The sequence below is a fragment of the Callospermophilus lateralis genome, chromosome 6, assembly GCF_048772815.1.
Source record: "Callospermophilus lateralis isolate mCalLat2 chromosome 6, mCalLat2.hap1, whole genome shotgun sequence".
NCBI classification, from domain to species: domain Eukaryota; kingdom Metazoa; phylum Chordata; class Mammalia; order Rodentia; family Sciuridae; genus Callospermophilus; species Callospermophilus lateralis.
Window position 1 is genome coordinate 77,967,234 of NC_135310.1, and position 21,085 is coordinate 77,988,318.

The following is a 21,085-nucleotide window of genomic DNA, read 5'->3' on the forward strand; positions in this document are numbered from 1 at the left end:
AGACAACATTGGAGGGAATTAGATTTAAATAATCTTTTTGGTTGGCACCTTCTCAATATGTATTAAAAGCCTTAAAATAAATAGGTCTTTCACTCATATATTTAGGAATTTACTTGAAAAAATATTTGCATTTACACAAAGATGCAAATACCACAACACTCAATCACAGCATTATTTAAATAAATGAAATGCTGGAACAATCTAAATATTCAATTGTAAAAAGATCAGTAAAGGAAAATCATAATATATTACCCAGTAAAATACTATATAAACATTAAAATATCAGGTCAAAAATGTTGATATCAGAATCTTTATCACCCTGAGTATATAAGTAACACTAAAACAGAAAATTAGTGTACAAATATAAATATCTTATAATGGGCACTCATTTATTAATATAAATTGAAATTTAATTTGTCAAATATTTATGGAGCATCCACTAATGTATAAAAAACTATCTTTGAAGGAAATGGTTGGGGTAGAACTTAAGTAAATACATTAAAAAAAGATAATCAGGGAGGCAAAGGCATAGAATTGGTGAAAAACAGCAGGCACTTCAGTTTGCTCAAAGCAGAGCAAACTGATTTACCCTAATATATTTTATTTTTGTTATATTTATTTACCCTGATATATTTTCCTTAGGGTGTCAAATACCAGGTAAATAACTAAATTTATTCCACTGTCAGTAGTGACCCACTAAAAAGTTGAAGAGCAAGGTGCTAAGACAATGGTCTTTAATAAAACTAATCTAGGGACTAGGGTTGTAGCTCAGTGATAGAGCACTTGGCTAGCATGTGTGAGGTACTAGGTTCAATACTTAGCACCACATATAAATAAAATAAAGGTGCACTGACAACTAAAACAGTATTTAAAAAGAAAAAGAAAACTAATCTATCTGTCAAGTTATCTAAACTGGTACTGAAGATACTGAGCAGTATTAAAATAGTAGGGCTAAAGAAGGTGATGATGAAAAAAGGCAATGGGAAGGGAGAAAAACATATAAGATTTAAAGTCATCATTGGATTTGGACAGTGACTGAATACTGGGGCAGAATGAGAGAAGGCAAAGATTATTCAGTGCCTTCAAGTCCCCGTTATAAAGACAAAAGAGGGGAAAATAGGAAAGAAGAAAAGTTTATAGCATTTGAGAGCACACTGAGTCAAAATATCAACAGGTTATCAAATTGCTCATGAGGCATTTGGAAATGCAAGACAAGAGGTCAGGAGTAGGATCAAAACTGGAGACAATTATGAAAATAAAGAGATTATTTAATAGTCTTTGTATGACTCAAATATTTGGCACAAGAAAAGTTTTATATTGAAAGATCCAAGAAGCTTCATCACAATTTCTAATATACAAAGTTGTTTACTTTCATGGTGAGTGAAAAGTCATAAATAAATTTCACTGCTCTTATTAAAGTCAAGGGGAATGTAGCAATTTGGTAACTACAGTATTGGTTTAGCAGCCAGACTTAATGATATAGTAGTTCTTATAACTTCTTCCAAAAAGCTTTCCTTAAATAAAGGCCATATAAACTCATAACACGAAATAAGACTAGATTTCACTGAAAATTATTATTGTGAAAGAGTACATCCAGCATCAAGGCAGATACAGGAGAAAAATGTGACAGACAAGTTTTAAGGCAAATATTCCTAATCCTTTTTATTTGGTTTGCATTGCTAGATAATAACAAATATCAAATGACAATGGGAACTTCCTTTAAGACAGCAATAAGTCTCCCAATGAAAATGCTATTACAACCAATATGTAAACATGACTTTTCTCCAACCCAGGTAGAACATTGACAGCAAATGAGATTCTGTCACTTAAGCAGATGTATTCTAGTACTTTTAAATATTAAACAAATTATATTTACCATAACCTAGTCAAAAAACAAATATTAACATAAATTAAAAAATAGGAAGAACAGAAACCAAATTATATTTGATAAAAAACAATACAAAATAACCCAATCTAATTCAGGTCTCTTGAATGATAAAATTCCAGTACTATAACATGGCTAATTATCATTGAAATACAAACAAACAAAAACATATGTGAAACAAAGGCAAATTTCTATCCTTCTAAAGATCGCTAGAATAACAGTTGAGAATAATTAAAATATTCTGTGTAACTTTTTTAATGTATAAGAGCTAATATTTACCTAAATATAAGGCAGAAAGTAACTAAGTATCTTCTGAGATACCCATAGACAATCTTTGCTATCACTCAGAAAAAAATAACTTTTCTAATCATTTAATCAGCCTCATCTATCTTTCTATGTGATATACAGATTCAGTACAGTGAGCAGGCAGAATGTATATACAATCCCTAAATGAGGAGAGACTAAGAATAGAGAAGCTAAGTGACTTCCTTAAAGTGAGAGACTCAGCAAGTTAGCAGCAGGTTTCAATGTTCCTTTTTCCAATCTTTACTGCTTTCTGTAAATCAATTACCATTATTATAAAAATAATCAAGACTTGGTAAATACTTGCCAAGGGGGAAGCAGCAAGTAAGCCAAGGATTTGAAACCATCTCAAAAGTTTTAATACAAAAACAAATTAAATGGACAGCTGCTACCGTGAACATCTGCCTATATTTCAAGATTCAAGTCAACATATCTGAAATTTACGCAACTATTTTTTTCTTCCTAAAAATGTCACAGTGCTACATCCATGAGCACTCTTCCATTGTTTTACTTCAATTACTTTCAGTATCTTACCTGATCAAAAAGGTCAGTACCATCTGATCCTGCTGCTCTCATCAGTTCATCTTCTCCACCAGGATGAAACTCCATATATGAGCTGACATTATAAACAAACCCTATATCAAAGCAAGGAGAAATAATATCCTCAATAAACTTCTTAAATATTGTAAAGTCAATACATGTAAGTTCCAATAAATCTTTTCCAATACATTTTATTTAACAAACTATTAACTCAGAACTGTAAAGGGTCTGAAATTTCACTATACTTGCAAGCCAATAAGTTTACCTGCCAGTTTCATGGGCCCTGGCAGACTTGAAGGTTGGAAACATGTTTAGCACTCACATCAATAACTGCAATATTAATATTTGTACAAGTTCCCTGAATCCCAATTCCTATGAAAATGGCCCAGTAAGACCTGTTCCTTCAGGAGAGGCTCCTTGAGCTTCGGGAATTTGAATCTTTTATAAAGGACAGTAGGCACACCTGTCCTTATTCTAAAGGGAGATATTATCTATATTATATAGAACCATAAGCAAACCTGCTCTTTGTTCTAGAAGGAGATACTCTATCATCCAAGTTTGCTCACTATGCAAACATACCTGAAAAGATAGTCCAGAAAAAAAAACAGTCAATGTCTGCTTATAAGATACACAAAAAAGCAAATACTCATAGAGGATTGCCTCCCAACACAAAATGATGAAACTCTTTATGTGCACATAATTTTTGAAAGTAAAATATGTCCAGAGAGTTTACACAGCAATAATATTCCATTCTATCATTCTCTATTGTCTTGGTAGAAGTATCTGGTAGATAAAGAGGAATCAAGATCTCATCCATATGCCTGACCTGATTCAACACAGGTGACCACTTCGGTCTGTGAAAAGTAAGTACAACTCTTCTTTTCAATTGTCCAGGAACAAAGATTTATAGTTTAGATTTTAATCTTTAGCTTTTCCCTAAATATTTATTTAATCTATTCATCTATTCAATTACATTTTTATCTTTGAGAAACAGGCAACAAATAAAGCAGCTATCTCAATGAATAACCTTCTGAAAGAAGTGAGCTGCTTTTTAAGTATAAACAGTACATAAGTAAAAAGCACATAAACCCAGCCCTAAAGACACCTTGAAAGTGTAATAAAAACTGGTTTTTTTAAAATCCAAGATTAGCCTCTTTTCATATGATGACCGCCATGAATTTAAAAAACCTCAGATAACTTAAAATGTTCCAGTGATATAATTATCCTGAAAGGAAAGAAGAAGCTAATTTCAGTCCTGAGAAAAGTACTGAAGCTTTTCCACCAGTTAAATTTTTGAAAATAACCAATTAGTCCAGGGTTCTTTATAAAACTGCCTAAAGGCAAGCACAAAAGGAAATGAATTAAAAGAATCTCTTTCAGAAGTCCTCCAAAGAAGTTAAAAAAAAAAACTAGTTGAGTCCTACTACATTTCTGCTTCTCCATCAAACTTGTTTGCATTGTTTAATGCTCCAAAATCCAAAGAACACAAATGTGATGGTAATGATTAAGATTAAAATTATTCCCAGTAGGCTTCTTAAAACAGAGGATGCATTCCAAATAAGTTTCAAACTTTCTCTGCAATCTAGTCTTGACCAGAGCTCTAAAATTTCTCAGGAACAAGATCTTTACAACACATGATCATCTGTGACAAATGTCATGTTTCACAACCAGTTTTTCAGGTAGCTTTAATAGTGTGTCAGCCTGTAAAGACTAAAATATCCCACATATGTTCTCTGCTGCCTTATCGACCCTTAGATTCATGCCCCTCATAATCCTGCCTTTTTTTTTCTGAGAGACCAGGACCTGTGGACCTGAAAAACATCCCATCCTTTTCAGACAGACAAAATTAGAAATGCTTACAAAATCCTTCACCGTAGTAATTAAGTCTATTAGACAGTATTTCAGTTCAAGATACATTAGATCCAAACACACTTAGTAGTATTAGTAATTTGCTCATTATGACACTTAAACCAAGCTCCAAAAGGGAACTGGTCCATTTCCTCTGATACACAGGCTCTTCCCTTCCTCTTTTGTCTCCTTCCTTTTTTTTTCCTTTACAAAACCATTTCCTAACAATTAAAAAGTTGGACCCTTAAATAAAAAAATATCACAAAAATTTTATGCTTTTTCCCATCATGCCTTATTATGCTCTTTGTTCATATATAGCTTTTACTAAATAAATCTCTGGAGTACAATGTTCTAGCCTCTTACCTGTTCTTAGCACCAAATCTTTAGAAAATAATTTCTTAACTCTCTTAAGTTTCCAGTGACACAATTCTTAAATTTCTTCCTACATCTCTTATTGCCCAGATGTGGCAGATTTCAGCAGCCAATTACCATTAAATAGAAATGAATAATATTTGTGGACCAAGAAGCATAAACTCAAATTGATGCTAGGCTCTAATTTTTCTGCAAAATGTAAATTCTAATGATAGAATAAGAAAAAAATAGGCAGAAACTGATTTATGAAACACTAACCCTGGATAGTGCAAAACTGGGCTTTGACCAAGATCTTCTGATCACAAACCAACTGGTACTATCATTTACATGGGTGACCTTCAGTGGCAGAGGAAGATATCTATCTCTATCCATCCATCCATTCATCCCCTCCTTTATGCTCATACTCTATTGTGTGTGTGTGTGTGTGTGTGTGTGTGTGTGTGTTTGAAACTCTAACCAAGAGTACACACAAGAAAAGGACTAATTTGAGTACTACTAAGCAGAGCAATGTATTAAATTAAATACAACAGCTGTATTAGGAAGATATGTTCCAATGTTTAAATACACCATTTTCAAATGCCCTAGGAATTCCGGGTATACAATTAGCTAATTCATTCTAGCAGAGGTGTAGCACATTAAAAGTACATATGCAAGACAACAGCTAACCTGAGTTTCTTTAGGTAATGCATTGGTGTTACCTGTTCTTAGCACATTTCACAGTAAATTATGTCTTCTGTGTTGTGAGTCTAGAACTCTGAGCTCTCAGATAAGTTCTTAGAATAAAAATTTCCCATTTAAAATGATCACTTGATAGTTTGTCTTATCCGAAACTCTTACTTCAAGTCAATCACAAAATGGTGTCTGAACACTGGAAGATCTTTATAGGCAATTTTTAGTTTGCTCTCTCATCCAGCTCAAGACTCATCTCTACCCCACATATAGATAGAAGATCATCCAGTGTCTATTTGAGTAATTCCAGTGTCTGGGAGTTCACCACCCTTCTAAAAGCTCAGTTCAAGGATCAATATCATTTTTTATTTTTTTTCTTATTACACACATAGAGCACAACTTTTCATATCTCTGGTTGTATACAAGGTATCTTCACACCAATTCATGTCTTCATACATGTACTTTGGATAATAATGTCCATCACATTCCACCATCATTGCTAATCCCCACCTCCTCCCTTCCCCTCACATCCCTCTGTCCTATCTAGAGTTTGTCTATTCATCCCATGCTCCCTGTCCCTACCCCACTATGAATCACACTCCTTATATCAGAGGAAACATTCAGCATTTTTGGGGGGTGGATTGGCTAACTTCACTTAGCATTATCTTCTCCAACTCTATCCCTTTACCTGTAAATGCCATGATTTTATTCTCATTTATTGCTGAGTAAAATTCCATTGTGTATATACACCACATTTTTTTTATCCATTCATGGATTGAAGGGTATGCAGGATGTTTCCACAGTTTAGCTATTGTGAATTGTGCTGCTAAAAACATGGATGTGGCTGTGTCCCTATAGTATGCTGTTTTTAAGTCCTTTGGGTATAGACCGAAGAGAGGGATAGCTGGGTCAAATGGTGGTTCCATTCCCAATTTTCCAAGAAATCTCCATACTACTTTCCATATTGGCTGCACCAATCTGTAGTCCCACCATCAATGTATGAGTGTACCTTTTGACACTTCTCAGACGATGACATACAATCAATCAATCAATATGAAAAAATGTTCATCATCACTAGCAATCAGAGAAATGGAAATCAAAACTACTCTAAGATTTCATCTCACTCCAGTCAGAATGGTAGCTATTATGAATACAAACATCAATATCACTTTTATGATAACTAAAAATAAACATTAGAAACTGATATTTCCATTCTACACAGAAAGTACTCTTTCCATCTTGACAAATACTGTCTAAATTTTTTTAGGTAAACTTTTAGTATTTATTTGCTTTTAATTTAAGCTCCCAATTATCTCTGATAAAGACTGCAGGTATCTTACAATAAAATACTTACCAATAAGTATGTGTCAATTTCTGTGTGAAAATTTTTAAAATCCACAGCAAGATGTGTAGAGGAAAATATACCAGTTGCCTAACAGTATTGCTGTGAACGAGCTTTTAATACAATGTAGACTTGAATCTCCTAGCAGCCAATGTGAAGAGACTAATCATGGTTTCATTATCTGATCTTAACAGATATTAAGATAAACAAACAAAAATAGGGAACTCATTAGTTCTTTTAAAGGGAGAAACTCTCTTTATACTGTGAAGAACAGTAAGTCTTTATAAAGGGGAAAATGAGCACATGATTGGTATTACAATTTAACCAATATATAAATATTCTTCATGAAGACTTCCTCCCATTCTCCTAGCCCTAGGTAACCACTAACCTTCTGTCTATATAGATTTGTATACCCTAGACACTTCTTATAAATGGAATCATACAATATGTGATCTTTTAAGATCTATCTTCTTTCACTTAGCATGTTCTCAAGGTTCATCCATGACATGTATCAGTAATTTTCCTTTTTATGAATAGTTAATATTTCAAGTATGGATATATCACATTGTGTTTATACATTCATCAGTGGATGAACATGGCTGTTTCTACAGATAGTTTTTGTGTAGACATTTATGTTTTCATGTTCATTTTCTTTGATATATAATCCTAGGGGTAAACTTGGTGGGTCAGATAGTGTTACAATTTGGATCTAGAATATCCCCCAAAGGTCCATGTGTAGAAAGCTTGGTTCCCAGCCCATGGTGCTACTGGCAGATAGTGGAACCTTCAGTAAGTGAGTCCTAGTGGAAAGAAGTTATTAAAGTTGTGGCCTTGAAGTGGATACTGTGACCCTTTCTTGTTTTTCTGCTTGCTGGCTATTATGAGCAGAGCAGTTCCCTCTGCCACATGGTCCCATTATGATATACTTCCTTGCCACAGACTCAAAAGCAATAGAGCCAACTGATCATGAGTTGAAAGCTCTGAAATCATGAGCTTACTTCCTTATAAGTTATTCATCTCAGGTATTTTTCCACAGTGATGAAAAGCTGACTGACACATATAGTATTCTATATTTAACCTTTTGAGAAATAGCCACACTATTTTTCCATTTTCATCAGAATGTATGAAGGTACTAATTTCAGAGAGCTCTTTTTTGATCACTACTTCAACTCTCCATAGAGAGGAAAAGCCTTTTCCCACTGAGAACCCAAATCATATCACCTATCTCAGATGATTAAAGTCAGAACTGGACTACAGGATACTTCAACTTCATCTCACACTTAGCTCTGTAAGACAGTGCTTAAAGACAGTCCAATGGAAGACTCTGAAACATTTTATACCTACTAATCAATCTCACAGAGGAAGCTACCACAATTAACTACATCACCATGGTTCAGACCACATACCCATTAATAATTTTTCATTTCTTTTTTGTTCTTTTTTGTAAGTCAGAGAGTCTTACAGGTTAGTATAGAGACTCCTGAGGGAGCTCAAGACACTTTAGGTGGCCCAAGGCAAAAAATTTTTCACAGTGAGACTAAAATGTTATGCCTTTTTAAATTCACATTCTTCCACAAATGTAGGGTTTTCTAGAGACTACAAAACATGTGATGTAAGACTGGATGCAGAAGGTAACATGATAATACACTTATCATCTACTGCCACACATCATGGATATTTACCAAAATGTAAAATAATACCACTATTCTGTTTTTCTGATTTAAAAAGTAGCTATTTTTCATAAACATAAGTACTATAAAAGATAACATATAGTGAGTTTATGTGTTAGGCAGTTTTTTGTTGCTGTTACCATAGTACCTGACAAGAACAACTTAGAGGAGGAAAAGTTTATTTGGGACTCATGGTTTCATAGGCTCAATCCATGGATGGCCAACTCTATTGCTGTGGGCCTAAAGTGAGGTAGAACATCTTGGTGGAAGGGCATGGTAGAAGAAAGGTGTTAAGTTCATGGCACCTGGGAAACAGAGAGAGAGAGAAGGGGGCCAGATGTGGTCCTGGCCACAGCTCCACAGACCTACTTCATGCCCTACTGCCTATAGTTACCACCCAGTACAGCAGTTAACTATTATTCAAATTATTAGTCTATCAAATGGATTAATCCACTGATGAGGTTATAGCTCTCAATGTAATCACTTCCTAAAAGCCCCACCTTTGAACCTCCCTGTACTGGGGACTATACTTTTAAAACAAGAGTTTTTCAAGATCCAAACCATAATAATTTTATTTTATTTTTAAATTAATATTAAAATATTCTTTAGGTTTCTTAATTTTAATTTCTAAGAGGCAAATATCAATCAAGATCATCATACAAAGTCCTTTGGGGGTCCATGATAATTTTTTACATAATAAAGGGATCATAAGACCAAAAAGTTTGAGGATCACTGCTATAAGCAAAATTAGTAATTTTGTAATCAGATTAAAAAATAATTTTTAGTTTTAAAATTCAAATATTTAACTCTAAAGTCCCATATTATATCCCATCAACAAAATTTATCTTAAGTCTATCATATATGTACCAAGTATTATGTCACCATATTGTACTACTCCTATTTATTTAAATTATTCACCACTGTTCATGTTGTTGACTTCAAAATAAATGAGGGGGGAGAAGATATGTTCATAAGGTAAAATCATGGTATATTTCACTGTATTCAAATGTACAGCTTGATTTTTCTGTAAGTACTGTGACTACTTTGCCATCTTGTGTTCAGTAAAGAAATTGCACATTATTTTCATTATGTCTACTGATATTTATCTAATTACAACAATTGCTCAGAAAAATCTACAACTATAACTGCAGATTTTTAATTCTCTCCCTCAATTCTGCTAATGTTTGCTTTATATATTTTGAAACTCTGTTGACACATAAAAACACTAAGAACTCTTTTCATCATTACGAAACTTCCATATTTGTTAAAATTCTTGTCCTTGGTAATACTTTTTATCTGATATTAATATAATCCAACCAGTAAGGTCAAATCAAACTTTTACTTCCTGTCTAGATAATATACATTTTTCTACACATTTTGTTTCAACTTATCTGTAACTTTCAACTTAATCTGTAAATTATCTGTATCTCTAAAGTATACCTCTTTAATTTTTTTTTTTTTTTTTTTTTTTTTTTTTTTAGTTTTAGGTGGATACAACATCTTTATTTTATTTTTATGTGGTGCTGAGAATCGAACCCTGTGCCTCATGCATGCTAGGCAAGCGTGCTACCACTTGAGCCACATCCTCAGCCCTAAAGTATATCTCTTATAGACATTATGTAGAGAGGTCCTGATAACATGAACAGACACACATGCAACATAGACAATCTCTACCTTTTAATTAGAGCGCTTGGTCCATTTACATGTAATTAACTATTATAGATGAATTTGAATCTACCTTTTTATTAATTCCCTAGTCCCTAAATTTTCTGTCTCTGTTCCTCTCCCTTCCTTATTTTGAGTTAACAAATTTTATATAGAATTTAATTTAGCCTTATCTCTTTGCATTATTTTTAATAACTGTTTTAAAAATTACAGTATATATCCATAACTTTTACTTGCTTACTTATGAATTAACATTATACCTCTTCATGTGTAAATTCATGTTTACTGCTCTCTATCCTCTATTCTTTTTTTTTAGTTGTAGATGAATACAATGCCTTTATTTATTTACTTATTTATTTTATGTGTGCTGAAGATTGAACCCAGTGCCTCACACATGCTACGCAAGCGCTATACCACTGAGCCACAACTTCAGCCCTATTGCCTATTCTTTTTTTTTTTTTTTTTTTGACATCAGGCAGCAGGGCTTTATTCTGCAATATGGAAAAAATACGTTTTGCCCAATTTCCCCAGACATGAATCATTACCATTCAGGAACTAGCCAGCAATGCCTCTTGCAGACCCCTTGCAGAGTTCTAAAGACAAACCAGAGCCCAAAAATTCTTTCTTCTCTTAAACCCACCCATATCATTATTTACAGAATTCACTTTTACACAGGTATCAAAAAATTATACTGAAAATTTATCACTAAACTAACTTTATTCTATTTTTTCCCTCTTAAATTTCTTTGCTAAATATCTTCCCTGTCCTGGTGACTTCTGCTTCTTATGTAAGTCTACAATACAATTTTATAACTTTTGCTTTAAACAGTCATGTATTCTTTAATAGTGAAGAAAGTAAAATGTAATCTTTTCTCTTACATAAAGGCTTTTTTAGTCAACTCTTTCATTGCTGAGATGAAATGACCCCACCAAGCACAACTGTTGAGAAGGAAGAGTTTATTTGAGGGCTCATGGTTTCAGAGGTCTCAATTCATAGATAGCTGGCTCCATTCCTCAGGGCTTGAGATAAGACAGACGTTAACAACATGGCCGAAGAGTGTGGCAAAGGGAACCAGCTCATATAACGATCAGAAAGCAGAGAGAGACTCCACTGGCCAGATACAAATATATACCCAAAGCTATGCCTCAATTCCCACCTCCTCCAGCCACACCATACCACTTCAGTTACCACTCTGTTAATCACTATCATGGGATTAAATCACTGCTTGGGTTAAGACTCTTAAAACCTGATCCTTTCTCTTCTGAATTTTCTTGTACTGTTTCACATGTGAGCTTTTGGGGGACATCTCACATCCAAACCATAACAAATACCATTTCCTGACTTCTTGAGCTGTCATCAGAAATCACTATCTTTCGAACTGATGAACTCCTTTTAGCATTTCTTATAGTGCAAGTTAGCTGGTAATAAATTCTCAGTTTAAAAAGTTCTTATTTCAATTTAGCCTCAGAAAGAATTCTGTATCTTTGTTAACATAAAATTCAGAGTTGATGGTAGCATATTTTTCCCTCAGCAGTCATTTAATTGTTTCTTGGTATGTTTTCTCTGACTACTTTCAAGATTTTCTCTTTATCTTTGACTTTCAGCAAATGGATGTGCCTAGATGTGGTCTGCTTTCTATTGACCATGTTTGGATTTGCTAAGCTTCTAAATTCACAATTTTATGTATTTCTTCAAATTTGTGAAATATTTCGCCTCTATTCTTCAAAATTTTTCTCATTCTTTTCCTCCTTCTGGAATTCTATACATATATATTAGACATTTTTATCTTCTCTGATAAGTCTCTGAGACTGTCTAATTGTGTTCCTCTCTGTTCTTCAGATTGGATAATCCTACTTATCTATCTGCATGTTCACTAAATCTTCCTTATATCACCTCCAAACTACTATAAAACCAAATATCAAATTTGTAAAAAAATTTCATATATGCTAATTTTTGGTTCTAGATGTTCATTTTTTATAATTGCTATTTCTCTGAGATATCCTATTTATTCATTTTATACATACATTCTTTTACTTCTTTGTATACTTATAATACGTACTTTAAAATTCTTGTGAATTAAATTCAAAAACCTGGATCATCTCCAGTTTGCCTTTTCTCTTCAATGTGTTTAGTAACTTTGGATAAGGTAGAAGAAACTCTAGATTCTGTTATATTCCTAACAAATTCTGTTTTAGTAGGCAACTGACTAGACCCAAACTCAAATTCTTTCCCATTTGGGAAATTGAAAATTTAAAGCTTTCTTCAATGTTTTAGCTTTGGGGCTACTTATAGTCTGTCATATATACAAGAAATAGTTTATATTCTTCTCTGGATACTTCTTTCTTTGAATTTTCTCCTTCACTTTCTACTTATTGCAAATACCCCAATCTCTGTCTTCTAGTTCTTTAAGCCAGTAGCCATCTGAGTTTTATCTACATTTCATGGCATTAACACTCAGACTTAACCTCTAATTAAACGCCATAAGAAACAGGAAACTTACCCAGGGACATTCCCTTCTACTAAATACAAATGGCCCTTGTCCTCTAGTTTCTGTCCACTTTCGGTTGCTCACCAGGTCTTTAGATAAATTTTTCTTTTTATATTTTGTCCTGAGGTTGCTGGAGTGTTGGTCCAATAGAAGCTAATCAGCTATAACTAAATATAACTCTGCATGTTATTTTAGAAAAACAGTATAACTTTTGCCAATTTCAATGGAAACATAAGGAAAAGAAACTAATGAAAAATAAATGGATTTCTCAAGAATTTAAAGTAATTTTAAAGAAAAATAACTAAAAGGTACATTTGTGAAAGTTACTGGGTGGTAGACTATCTTAGGACTTCTGGATTTAAAAGCATTCATTTATTTCCCATACTCCTGAAAACTTTCTAAAATAAATATTAGGGATAAATAAGATGTAAATCCACAGAGACATAGAAGTCAGAAAATGAAATGACGGCAATGAAGTTTTGGAAGCCTAAGAGTCAAATGGATAAGTGATAACATACTTCACAGAATGAAAAAAAACGTGAAAATAAAAACCTATGGTAAATTGTAAGGGAATTCATGAAAAAGGCAACTTGCTCAACAGAACCCCCACAATTTTTAAAAATTATAACAGCTATGAAGAAAAGGGCACTTACATTTAGTCATATATTTTCTTTTACTTTCATCTGGGATTACATTAGAAATTATTGGTAAGCCTTCCCCTTTAAACAGAGGGTATTAGTAGTGTTATGGTTTGGATGTAAAGTGTCCCCCTAAAGTTCACATAAGACAATGCAAGAAGGTTCAGAGGGGAAATGACTGGGTTAAGAGACCCTTTGGGGTAACATACCCCAAAGCCACTCCCTAATTCTCACCTCCTCCAGCCATACCCTACCAGCCTTCCATTACCACTCATGGTCCACATCACTCAGTGGATCATGATGTAAGCTGCTTCCCTCTGCCACACTCTTCCACTGTGATGCTCAGCCTTATCTCAAATTCCTAGGAATGGAGCCAGCCTTCTATGGACTAGGACCTCTGAAACCATGAGCCCTCAAATAAACTTTTCCTCTCCTAAAATTATTCTGATCCAATCCTTTAGTCACAACAGTGAAAAATCTGAATAAAACAGTTGATGTTTAGTATGTCTGACTGTCTCAAGAACATCACTGTGGAGACTGGATGTACAGGTTCACTGTATCTATTACTATACTTTTGTCTCGCCTAGATGCCAGATTGTTGGTTACCATGAGTTCTGCTTTCATCAGCTACACCTCTCAGCTCATTTCTTCAACTATTTTGGAGCTTCTAAGTTACTAGGAGCTAGAAAAAACAGGCAACTAATATTGCCACATACATTAAGTAATAAAATCTGCTGTAAACGAGAACTAAATATTTGGCTTTAATGTAGGCCTTCTGATTTCCTTTAGAGTCTCTGAGACTGTATAAACTGTGTGCTACTGAATAATTTTATCTTTGGCATTAAACTGCCTGGCCAACACTTGTTTCCTTTTAAAGGGAACAGAATATGGGGATGTGAGCGGGGGGGGGGGGGGGGGGGGGGGGAGTTTCATTTCAGAAACTTTCTGCATCAAAATGTAAACAGTTACATGAAGAAAGAACACTGTCCAAGGCCAGAACAATATTATTTATTGTCCAGTATGGGCATATTTTTGTTTTTGTTTTCTAATTCTGAATCTGATCACCAAATTATAAGACTATGTATGATATAACAAAAGGAAAATCCAGCACATTTTTTAAGTTATTTAATAACTACCACCTACCTCTTATGCATATCCAACAATCTTCTTTTTTGTTATGTTTCTTAAGTTCTTCTTCAGTTACGTCAATTAACCTGCCTTTTAATCCTGTTAGGTCCTTTCCACTTTTGGACAGTCGAATCCAATCCATAAGACTTCTGCCTTGTTTTAAAGGTACCTAGAAAAGGAAAAAGGTTGAATTAAATTTGGAATCTTCAAGTTAATTGCTTTCCCTTTGTCCTGAGACTTGTCTTCAGAATACTACATTACTTTTATTCTCATTAAAAAAAGATAAAAATGAAAATCTAACAATTCTACAAATCTAGCTTTAGGAGGCATCAACATTGTTTTTGCTACATTAGAATTATAAATATAAAATTATTTAAAATATCTGGGCTATGAATTTTCATCATAATGGTATCACAATATAACAGGAAAAATATTCAATCCAAAGTCAGAAAACATGTCCTTGTCCTGGCTCTGTCACTGATTATGTTAGAACAGCCAGTCTCAACCAAAATTTCTTCCCCCTAAATATACAGAGATTTGAGGAAAGAAAAGATACACAAATGATTGGCTATCACTGACTTTCTTTGAATTATCACTACACACAGAAAAACTGGAATAACTTTGCATTAAAAATGCTTTTTAAGAATCCAGTGAGAAAGTTTATCAAACAATGGAAAATAATCACACGTAGAAAAGGCCAACCCCTGGCCAACCCTGACAGATTTCTACATAGCCCTGAGCTAAGACTAGTTTTCACACATGGTGGTGATAGTGAAATGACTGAAAACTAATGAGGCTCTCAAAGCCTAAAATATTGTAGTTTCTTGATATTTGTGGGAGATATGTTCCAAGATCCTCAGTGAACACCTGAAACCAAGGATAGCAGCAAACCCTATATATGCTAGCTGTTTCCTATATATAAATTTCTTTTTCCTTCTTTACAGTTTCACAGACAGGAGCTCATTCTTGCTACAGATCTTAGCAACCTAAGCATACAATTTGTTTTTTAATCCTTAAGATGAAAAACTTTAACCTCTTCACTTAATGGAAGCACTTTATGGTTTCTCTGGCATACCCAAATTGTTAGCATCACTACTCTTGCACTTGGGGCCGGTATTAAGTAAAATAATGTTACTTGAAGATAAGAATTACAATATGCAATAGTCATTCTGATAACGAAGAAATGGCTTCTAAATGATTGACAGGTGTGTTGCCCATATGGTTTAGACTTGCTAGACAAAGAAATGTTTCATATGCTAGGCAGGATGGAAGGGGACTGCACGAGATTTCCTCATAATACTTAAAACAGCATGAAATCTAAAATTTATGAATTGTTTATTTCTGCCATTTTCCATTTAATATTTTCAGACTAGAGTTGACTGTGAGTGACTGAAACCACAGAACACAAAATCATGAATAAGAGTAGACTACTATACTTACCATTAGGTCCTTTGAAGAAAACATCTGCCAACACCTGATTTCAGGATTTACTAACAGTATATTCTGGGGTTTGGTTTGGTTTTTAAAAATACACTTTAACGTCTTTTAGATGAAAAGCTGCTATGGTCTGAATGTGTTCCCCAAAAAGCACATGTGTAAAATTAATCCCCAAGGCAACTGGATAGGAAGTTGTGGCCTTTGAGTGGTTTTATAAAGTTCATAGGGGCTTCACCTCATAAATGCATTAATGCTGATTATAAAAAGGCTTAAGTAGGAGGCATAACAATACCAGACCTTAAATTATACTACAGCGCTATAGTAACAAAAATAGCATGGTACTGGCAGCAAAACAGACATGAAAATCAATGGAACAAATAGGAGATACAGAAACAAACTCACCTAAATATAGTTATCTTATACTAGACAAAGGTGCCATAAACATATATTGGAGAAAAGATAGCCTCTTCAACAAATGTGCTGGGAAAATTGGAAATCCATATGTAGCAGAAGAAAATCTTAACTTCTGTCTCTTACCCTGAACAAAACTCAATTCAAGGATCTAGGTATTAGAAGAGAAACTCTGTGTCTACTAGAAGCAAATGTAGGCCCAACATTCGATCATGTTGGCTCAGGAACTAACAGACTCAACAAGACTCTTAAAGCGCAAGAAGTAAAATCAAGAATCAATAAATGCGATAGTATCAAACTAAAAACCTTCTTCACATTAAAGGAAACAATCAAGAGAATAAAGAGAGAGCCCACAGAATGGGAGAAAATCTTTGCCATCTGCACCTCAGAGCATTAATCTCCAGGATATATGAAGAACTCAAAAACACCACCAAGAAAACAATTGACCCAATCAATAAATGGGAAAAGGAACTGAACAGACACTTCACAGAAGAAATACAAATGACCAACAAATATATGGTGACACAGTTACATCAATACTTATAGCAGTTCAATTTACAATAGCTAAACTATGGAACCAAAGTAGATGCCCTTCAACAGATGAATGGATAAAGAAAATGTGATCATCTGTACACAATGGAATAATACTCAGCCATAAAAAAGAATGACTTTACGACATTTGCTGGTAAATGTATAGATCTGGAGACCATCAGGCTACATGAAATAAGTCAATCCCAAAAAATCAAAGTTTGAAGGTTCTCTCTGATATGTGGATGATAGCACACAACAAGGAGGGGAGGGAAAGAATAGAAATACAGGGGATTAGACAAAGGGCTATGAAGGGAAGGGAGCGGGGAAAGGAAAGACAGTGGAATGAACCTGACATTTTTTTCCTATGTACATATATGAATACATCACAGTGAATCTCCACATCATTACATCCACAAAACTGGGATCCTAACTAGAATAAGACATACTCCATGTTTGTATAAATATGTCAAAATAAACTCTACCAAAAAAAAAAAAAAAGGATGGCTTAAGGCTGCTCTCTTACTCTCCATGACTTCCACAATGTTCCACCAAAGGCTCTTTCTAGATGCAGGCCCTTGACCTTAGACTTTTCAGTCTCCAAAACTGCAACAAATCAATCCCTGTTCTTTACCAATTATCCAGGCTTGAGTATTGAGTAATATATAGAAATGTTATTAATATTTCAATCTGTTAAAACAACCTAGTGAAAATTTTTCTATAACATGGCTACTATTTATATTTAGTATGTAACATAGTAACATAAAAAATGTTTAATGCAAAAGCAGGCACCTTCAAGTTTTTACACCTCACTTTCCTGAATCATACTTATTTCATGTACCGATTTACCCCCAAAATAAACAAATTAATAGATCTGTGGTACATTTCCAATTTCACATTTCACCCTAAATTTTAAATCTATATTGTCCCATTCTGACTGTCAGTGAAATTCTTCAGGTTTCTTGATCCCAATCTTATAATTTATTCATTTGAAATGATTTTTTCCTCTCCCAAACCAAAACCACTGGTCTCTCTCCATTCCATAATCCCCAGGGTAGTTAATTTTTAGAAATGCAAGTCAAATTATGTACCCTCCCTCCTTCAGCAGCTCCTCATGTTACCTTATAATAATGTCTCCAAATTCCCTAGTGCTTTACCAGATCCTTCATAATATGGTCATAATTTGTTTCAAAAGATCAATGATTTAATTTTCATTTCTTTCCATTATATGCTTTAGCCAAATGGGAATTGATTCCTTGATTACTATCAAGTACTCACTCTCAAGTGTTGCTTTTTCTTCCTAGATTTGCCCCACCCCGACCCCCCAGAAGCCTCTGGAAGGCTTCTCTGATTCAGGCTACTTTTTGGTCATAACACACTACTGTAGTATTTATGGTATTATATATGACTGTTTATTAATCTTTGCCACCTATGAGACTACTTGAAATCAGAGATCACATCTCTACTAAGTAGTATATAAATACTGGTTTATGAGTTATTAGTAGAAATAATAATAGCCATCACATACTGAATGCATTCTCTATGTCAAATTCAAATTTGTGAGGTTTGAATAAAACCCTAGGGTAAACAACCTTTACTGAGTGCTTACCGAAGCTGTGCTAAGAAAAAACATTATCTTACTTAATCCTATGAATAATCCGATAAAATTGGTTATTTTCAGTTATACCCATGGAAACAAATTCAGAGATTAAGTGATGGATTTGGGAAAAGAATCCATGTTTTTCTCACTTCAATATCTACACTTTTAACAATTATGATATACAATGTCACCAACTAGGTTTCATTTCCTTCAATCTATATTTGTCTCATCCAAAGTCAGTTTCCAACATGGTCAAGATTATCTTGTTTCACACACACACCAAAAAAAAAAAAAAAAAAAAGAAAGAAAAGAAAGAATCTTAATTTATTTTGAATTGCACAATAATATTATTTGTTTTCTTTATGGATTCAAAGACTCACATTTGCCATCATCCTCTGTGTAACTTTTTGTCTTTGTCTCTAAGCTTTTCCTTTAGATGGATGTTGAGAACAAGGATGGAAGTTTTAGTGGAGAGGGGCCACAACTCATAATCTAATTCTGGAAAGGCTACACTATAATCCAGTGAGTATTTAGTTTAAGGAGAGAAAGAGGTCAAGGGAGGAAGGGACACATGATTGGGTGGCTGTAAATAGACGTACAGAGCAATAAATGAAATATCACAGACAAAATCACATCACAAGATTATATGCTCCAAGGCAACATTTTTTAACCATTTTCCTTTCTGTGAAATGGAAATACTGAAAGCTTCCATTTCAAGTGTCGTTATGAAGATTAAACAAGGTAATACAGGAAAAACACTCAAAACATATATGGCCATGAAGCATTTAATAAATCTCAGTATTGGTATTACAATTGGGGATACAGACCTCTGAGAAGCACGCGAAAAATACAGATTCCTGAACCCATGTTTTAGTCTTAAATCAGAATTTCAGGTATAACTAGATAAAAATAAGGAAAGTCGGTGAAAGTCCTAAATGATGCTAAGACTCAAGAGTCCAGAAATGAAAAGAAAAAGGAGTAGCCTAAATAGTTGGAATTCTCAAAAACAAAACATGAGGAAGTGGCTACAGAACAAAGCATTAGCAAATAAGAGAAGCAAGCAGCATTCAGGTTTAAGTGAACAGGGGTCACACTTTTTACTGTATTTTGCAAATATAAAATGTATTTGCATCCCACCTGTTGCTAAACGTAACTATGCTTAACAAATACTCTAGCATTGGTTACATTAGCTCCGAAGTCAGCAAGTGATATCAGTACAAAAGGCATGTTGAAACAATCAGATACCTGAGAGAAAGGCAGTATGATTTGGAGAGAAGTGTCCATAAACCTGAATGGAGGTTTGTGGACATTAGTCTTAGCTTCTCAAATATTCCCTAGCTCCAAAAATCCCCACCGTTGCAGACTGTCTCTAGTCGCCACTGTTTAGTCCTTCCCTTCTGCAAGAGAACCCACAACATTCACAACTCCTTCGGAGAATGAAGAAGAGATCAGAGAGGACAGGTTGAAGGGAGGGAAGACAATATTAAGTACCCAAAATAAGGCAAGCATGGTGAGCGGTCCTGTCCCAGAGATCTGAAATTAATCCAGGGGAAAGGACCTAAAGGAAGGGGACTAACAGCGGGAAAGAAGGGCTAGCAAGTGAGAGGAAGGGAAGGAGAGTTCCAGGATTGAAGACCAGCAAGGGCTGAAGGGAACGAAGGCTACAGAGGCGGACAGGCGGTGAGGGCAAAACAGACTGTACTGAAGAGCGAAACGCAGGCGGGAGGCGAGCTCTGGGCGCCACCAAGTGTCACTGGCTTACCTTGCTACGCCCCCCTGAGGCGACGCGCTGCTGAGAGCTGGGGGCCGGGAAAGACTGAGAAGGGACGTTAAGCATCCTGGATCCCTGGCCCGGGCTCTGCCCGGAGTCGCTCATTCGGCTGGACCCCTCTCAGACCAGATTCTCCCGCTCCGGCTCTGCGGCCGGGCAGAGGCCGAGCCCCCGACCCACTTCCGGGGTCTCCAGGGGTGAAGCACGCCATGACGCAGAACGTTAGCGGAGGGCGGAGCCAATGGAGCGAGCGCCGGCGGGGCGGCAAGAGGGGAAAAGTACGCATGCTCAGTGGGTCCGGCCGACTAAACTTCAGCACTGGATGGAGGTGACAGCTATTTCGCGGAAAGATCAGAGAGTGAAGCTGTTCCTCAGCCCTGGTGCTGATCGAATCCGAGAATATATTCTTGCAGAGTCTTTTTAACCCAGAACATCACTGTCTGTTCGTTGATAAGCGGTACGATTGCATTACCTGAAATATGGACTAAAATAACACTATTACAGCATCTGATTTCTTTGAAATTCTCTCCTTTGAAACACCAGGCTGTACAGTAAGGAGAATCTCACAACTACCTCTGATCTTCGCCTTTACCTGCTATCATCCTGGAATATTACAGAGATATGTTTACTTGTAATTACATTGTTTATTGTGAGATTTGGTATGAACTAAAAAGGACTTCTTGACCACAGTTTACTATATTACCGTAATCCGGCAAATTTCTCCTATTTTCTCTCTCATTAAGAAAATTGATAATGTGAATAACGTTTCATATCTACCAAATAGCTCCCC

At 35.0% G+C, this 21,085-nt stretch overlaps 1 protein-coding gene across 4 annotated transcripts in view; it reads right to left on the reverse strand.

Moving 5' to 3' along the window:
- Nucleotides 1–20,476, reverse strand: part of Cyb5r4 (cytochrome b5 reductase 4) — an 87,171-nt gene extending 66,695 nt beyond the window's left edge. For all 4 annotated transcript variants that reach the window (XM_076858457.2, XM_076858454.2, XM_076858456.2 and 1 more), the window contains exons 1-3: nucleotides 20,287–20,476; nucleotides 14,564–14,717; nucleotides 2,723–2,823 (exon numbers count right to left, since the gene is read on the reverse strand). In XM_076858457.2, the coding sequence (XP_076714572.2) occupies nucleotides 2,723–2,823; nucleotides 14,564–14,717; nucleotides 20,287–20,400 (369 nt within the window). In that variant the 5' untranslated portion in view covers nucleotides 20,401–20,476. The remainder of the gene's footprint in view (nucleotides 1–2,722; nucleotides 2,824–14,563; nucleotides 14,718–20,286) is intronic.
- Nucleotides 20,477–21,085: the final 609 nt, after the last annotated feature.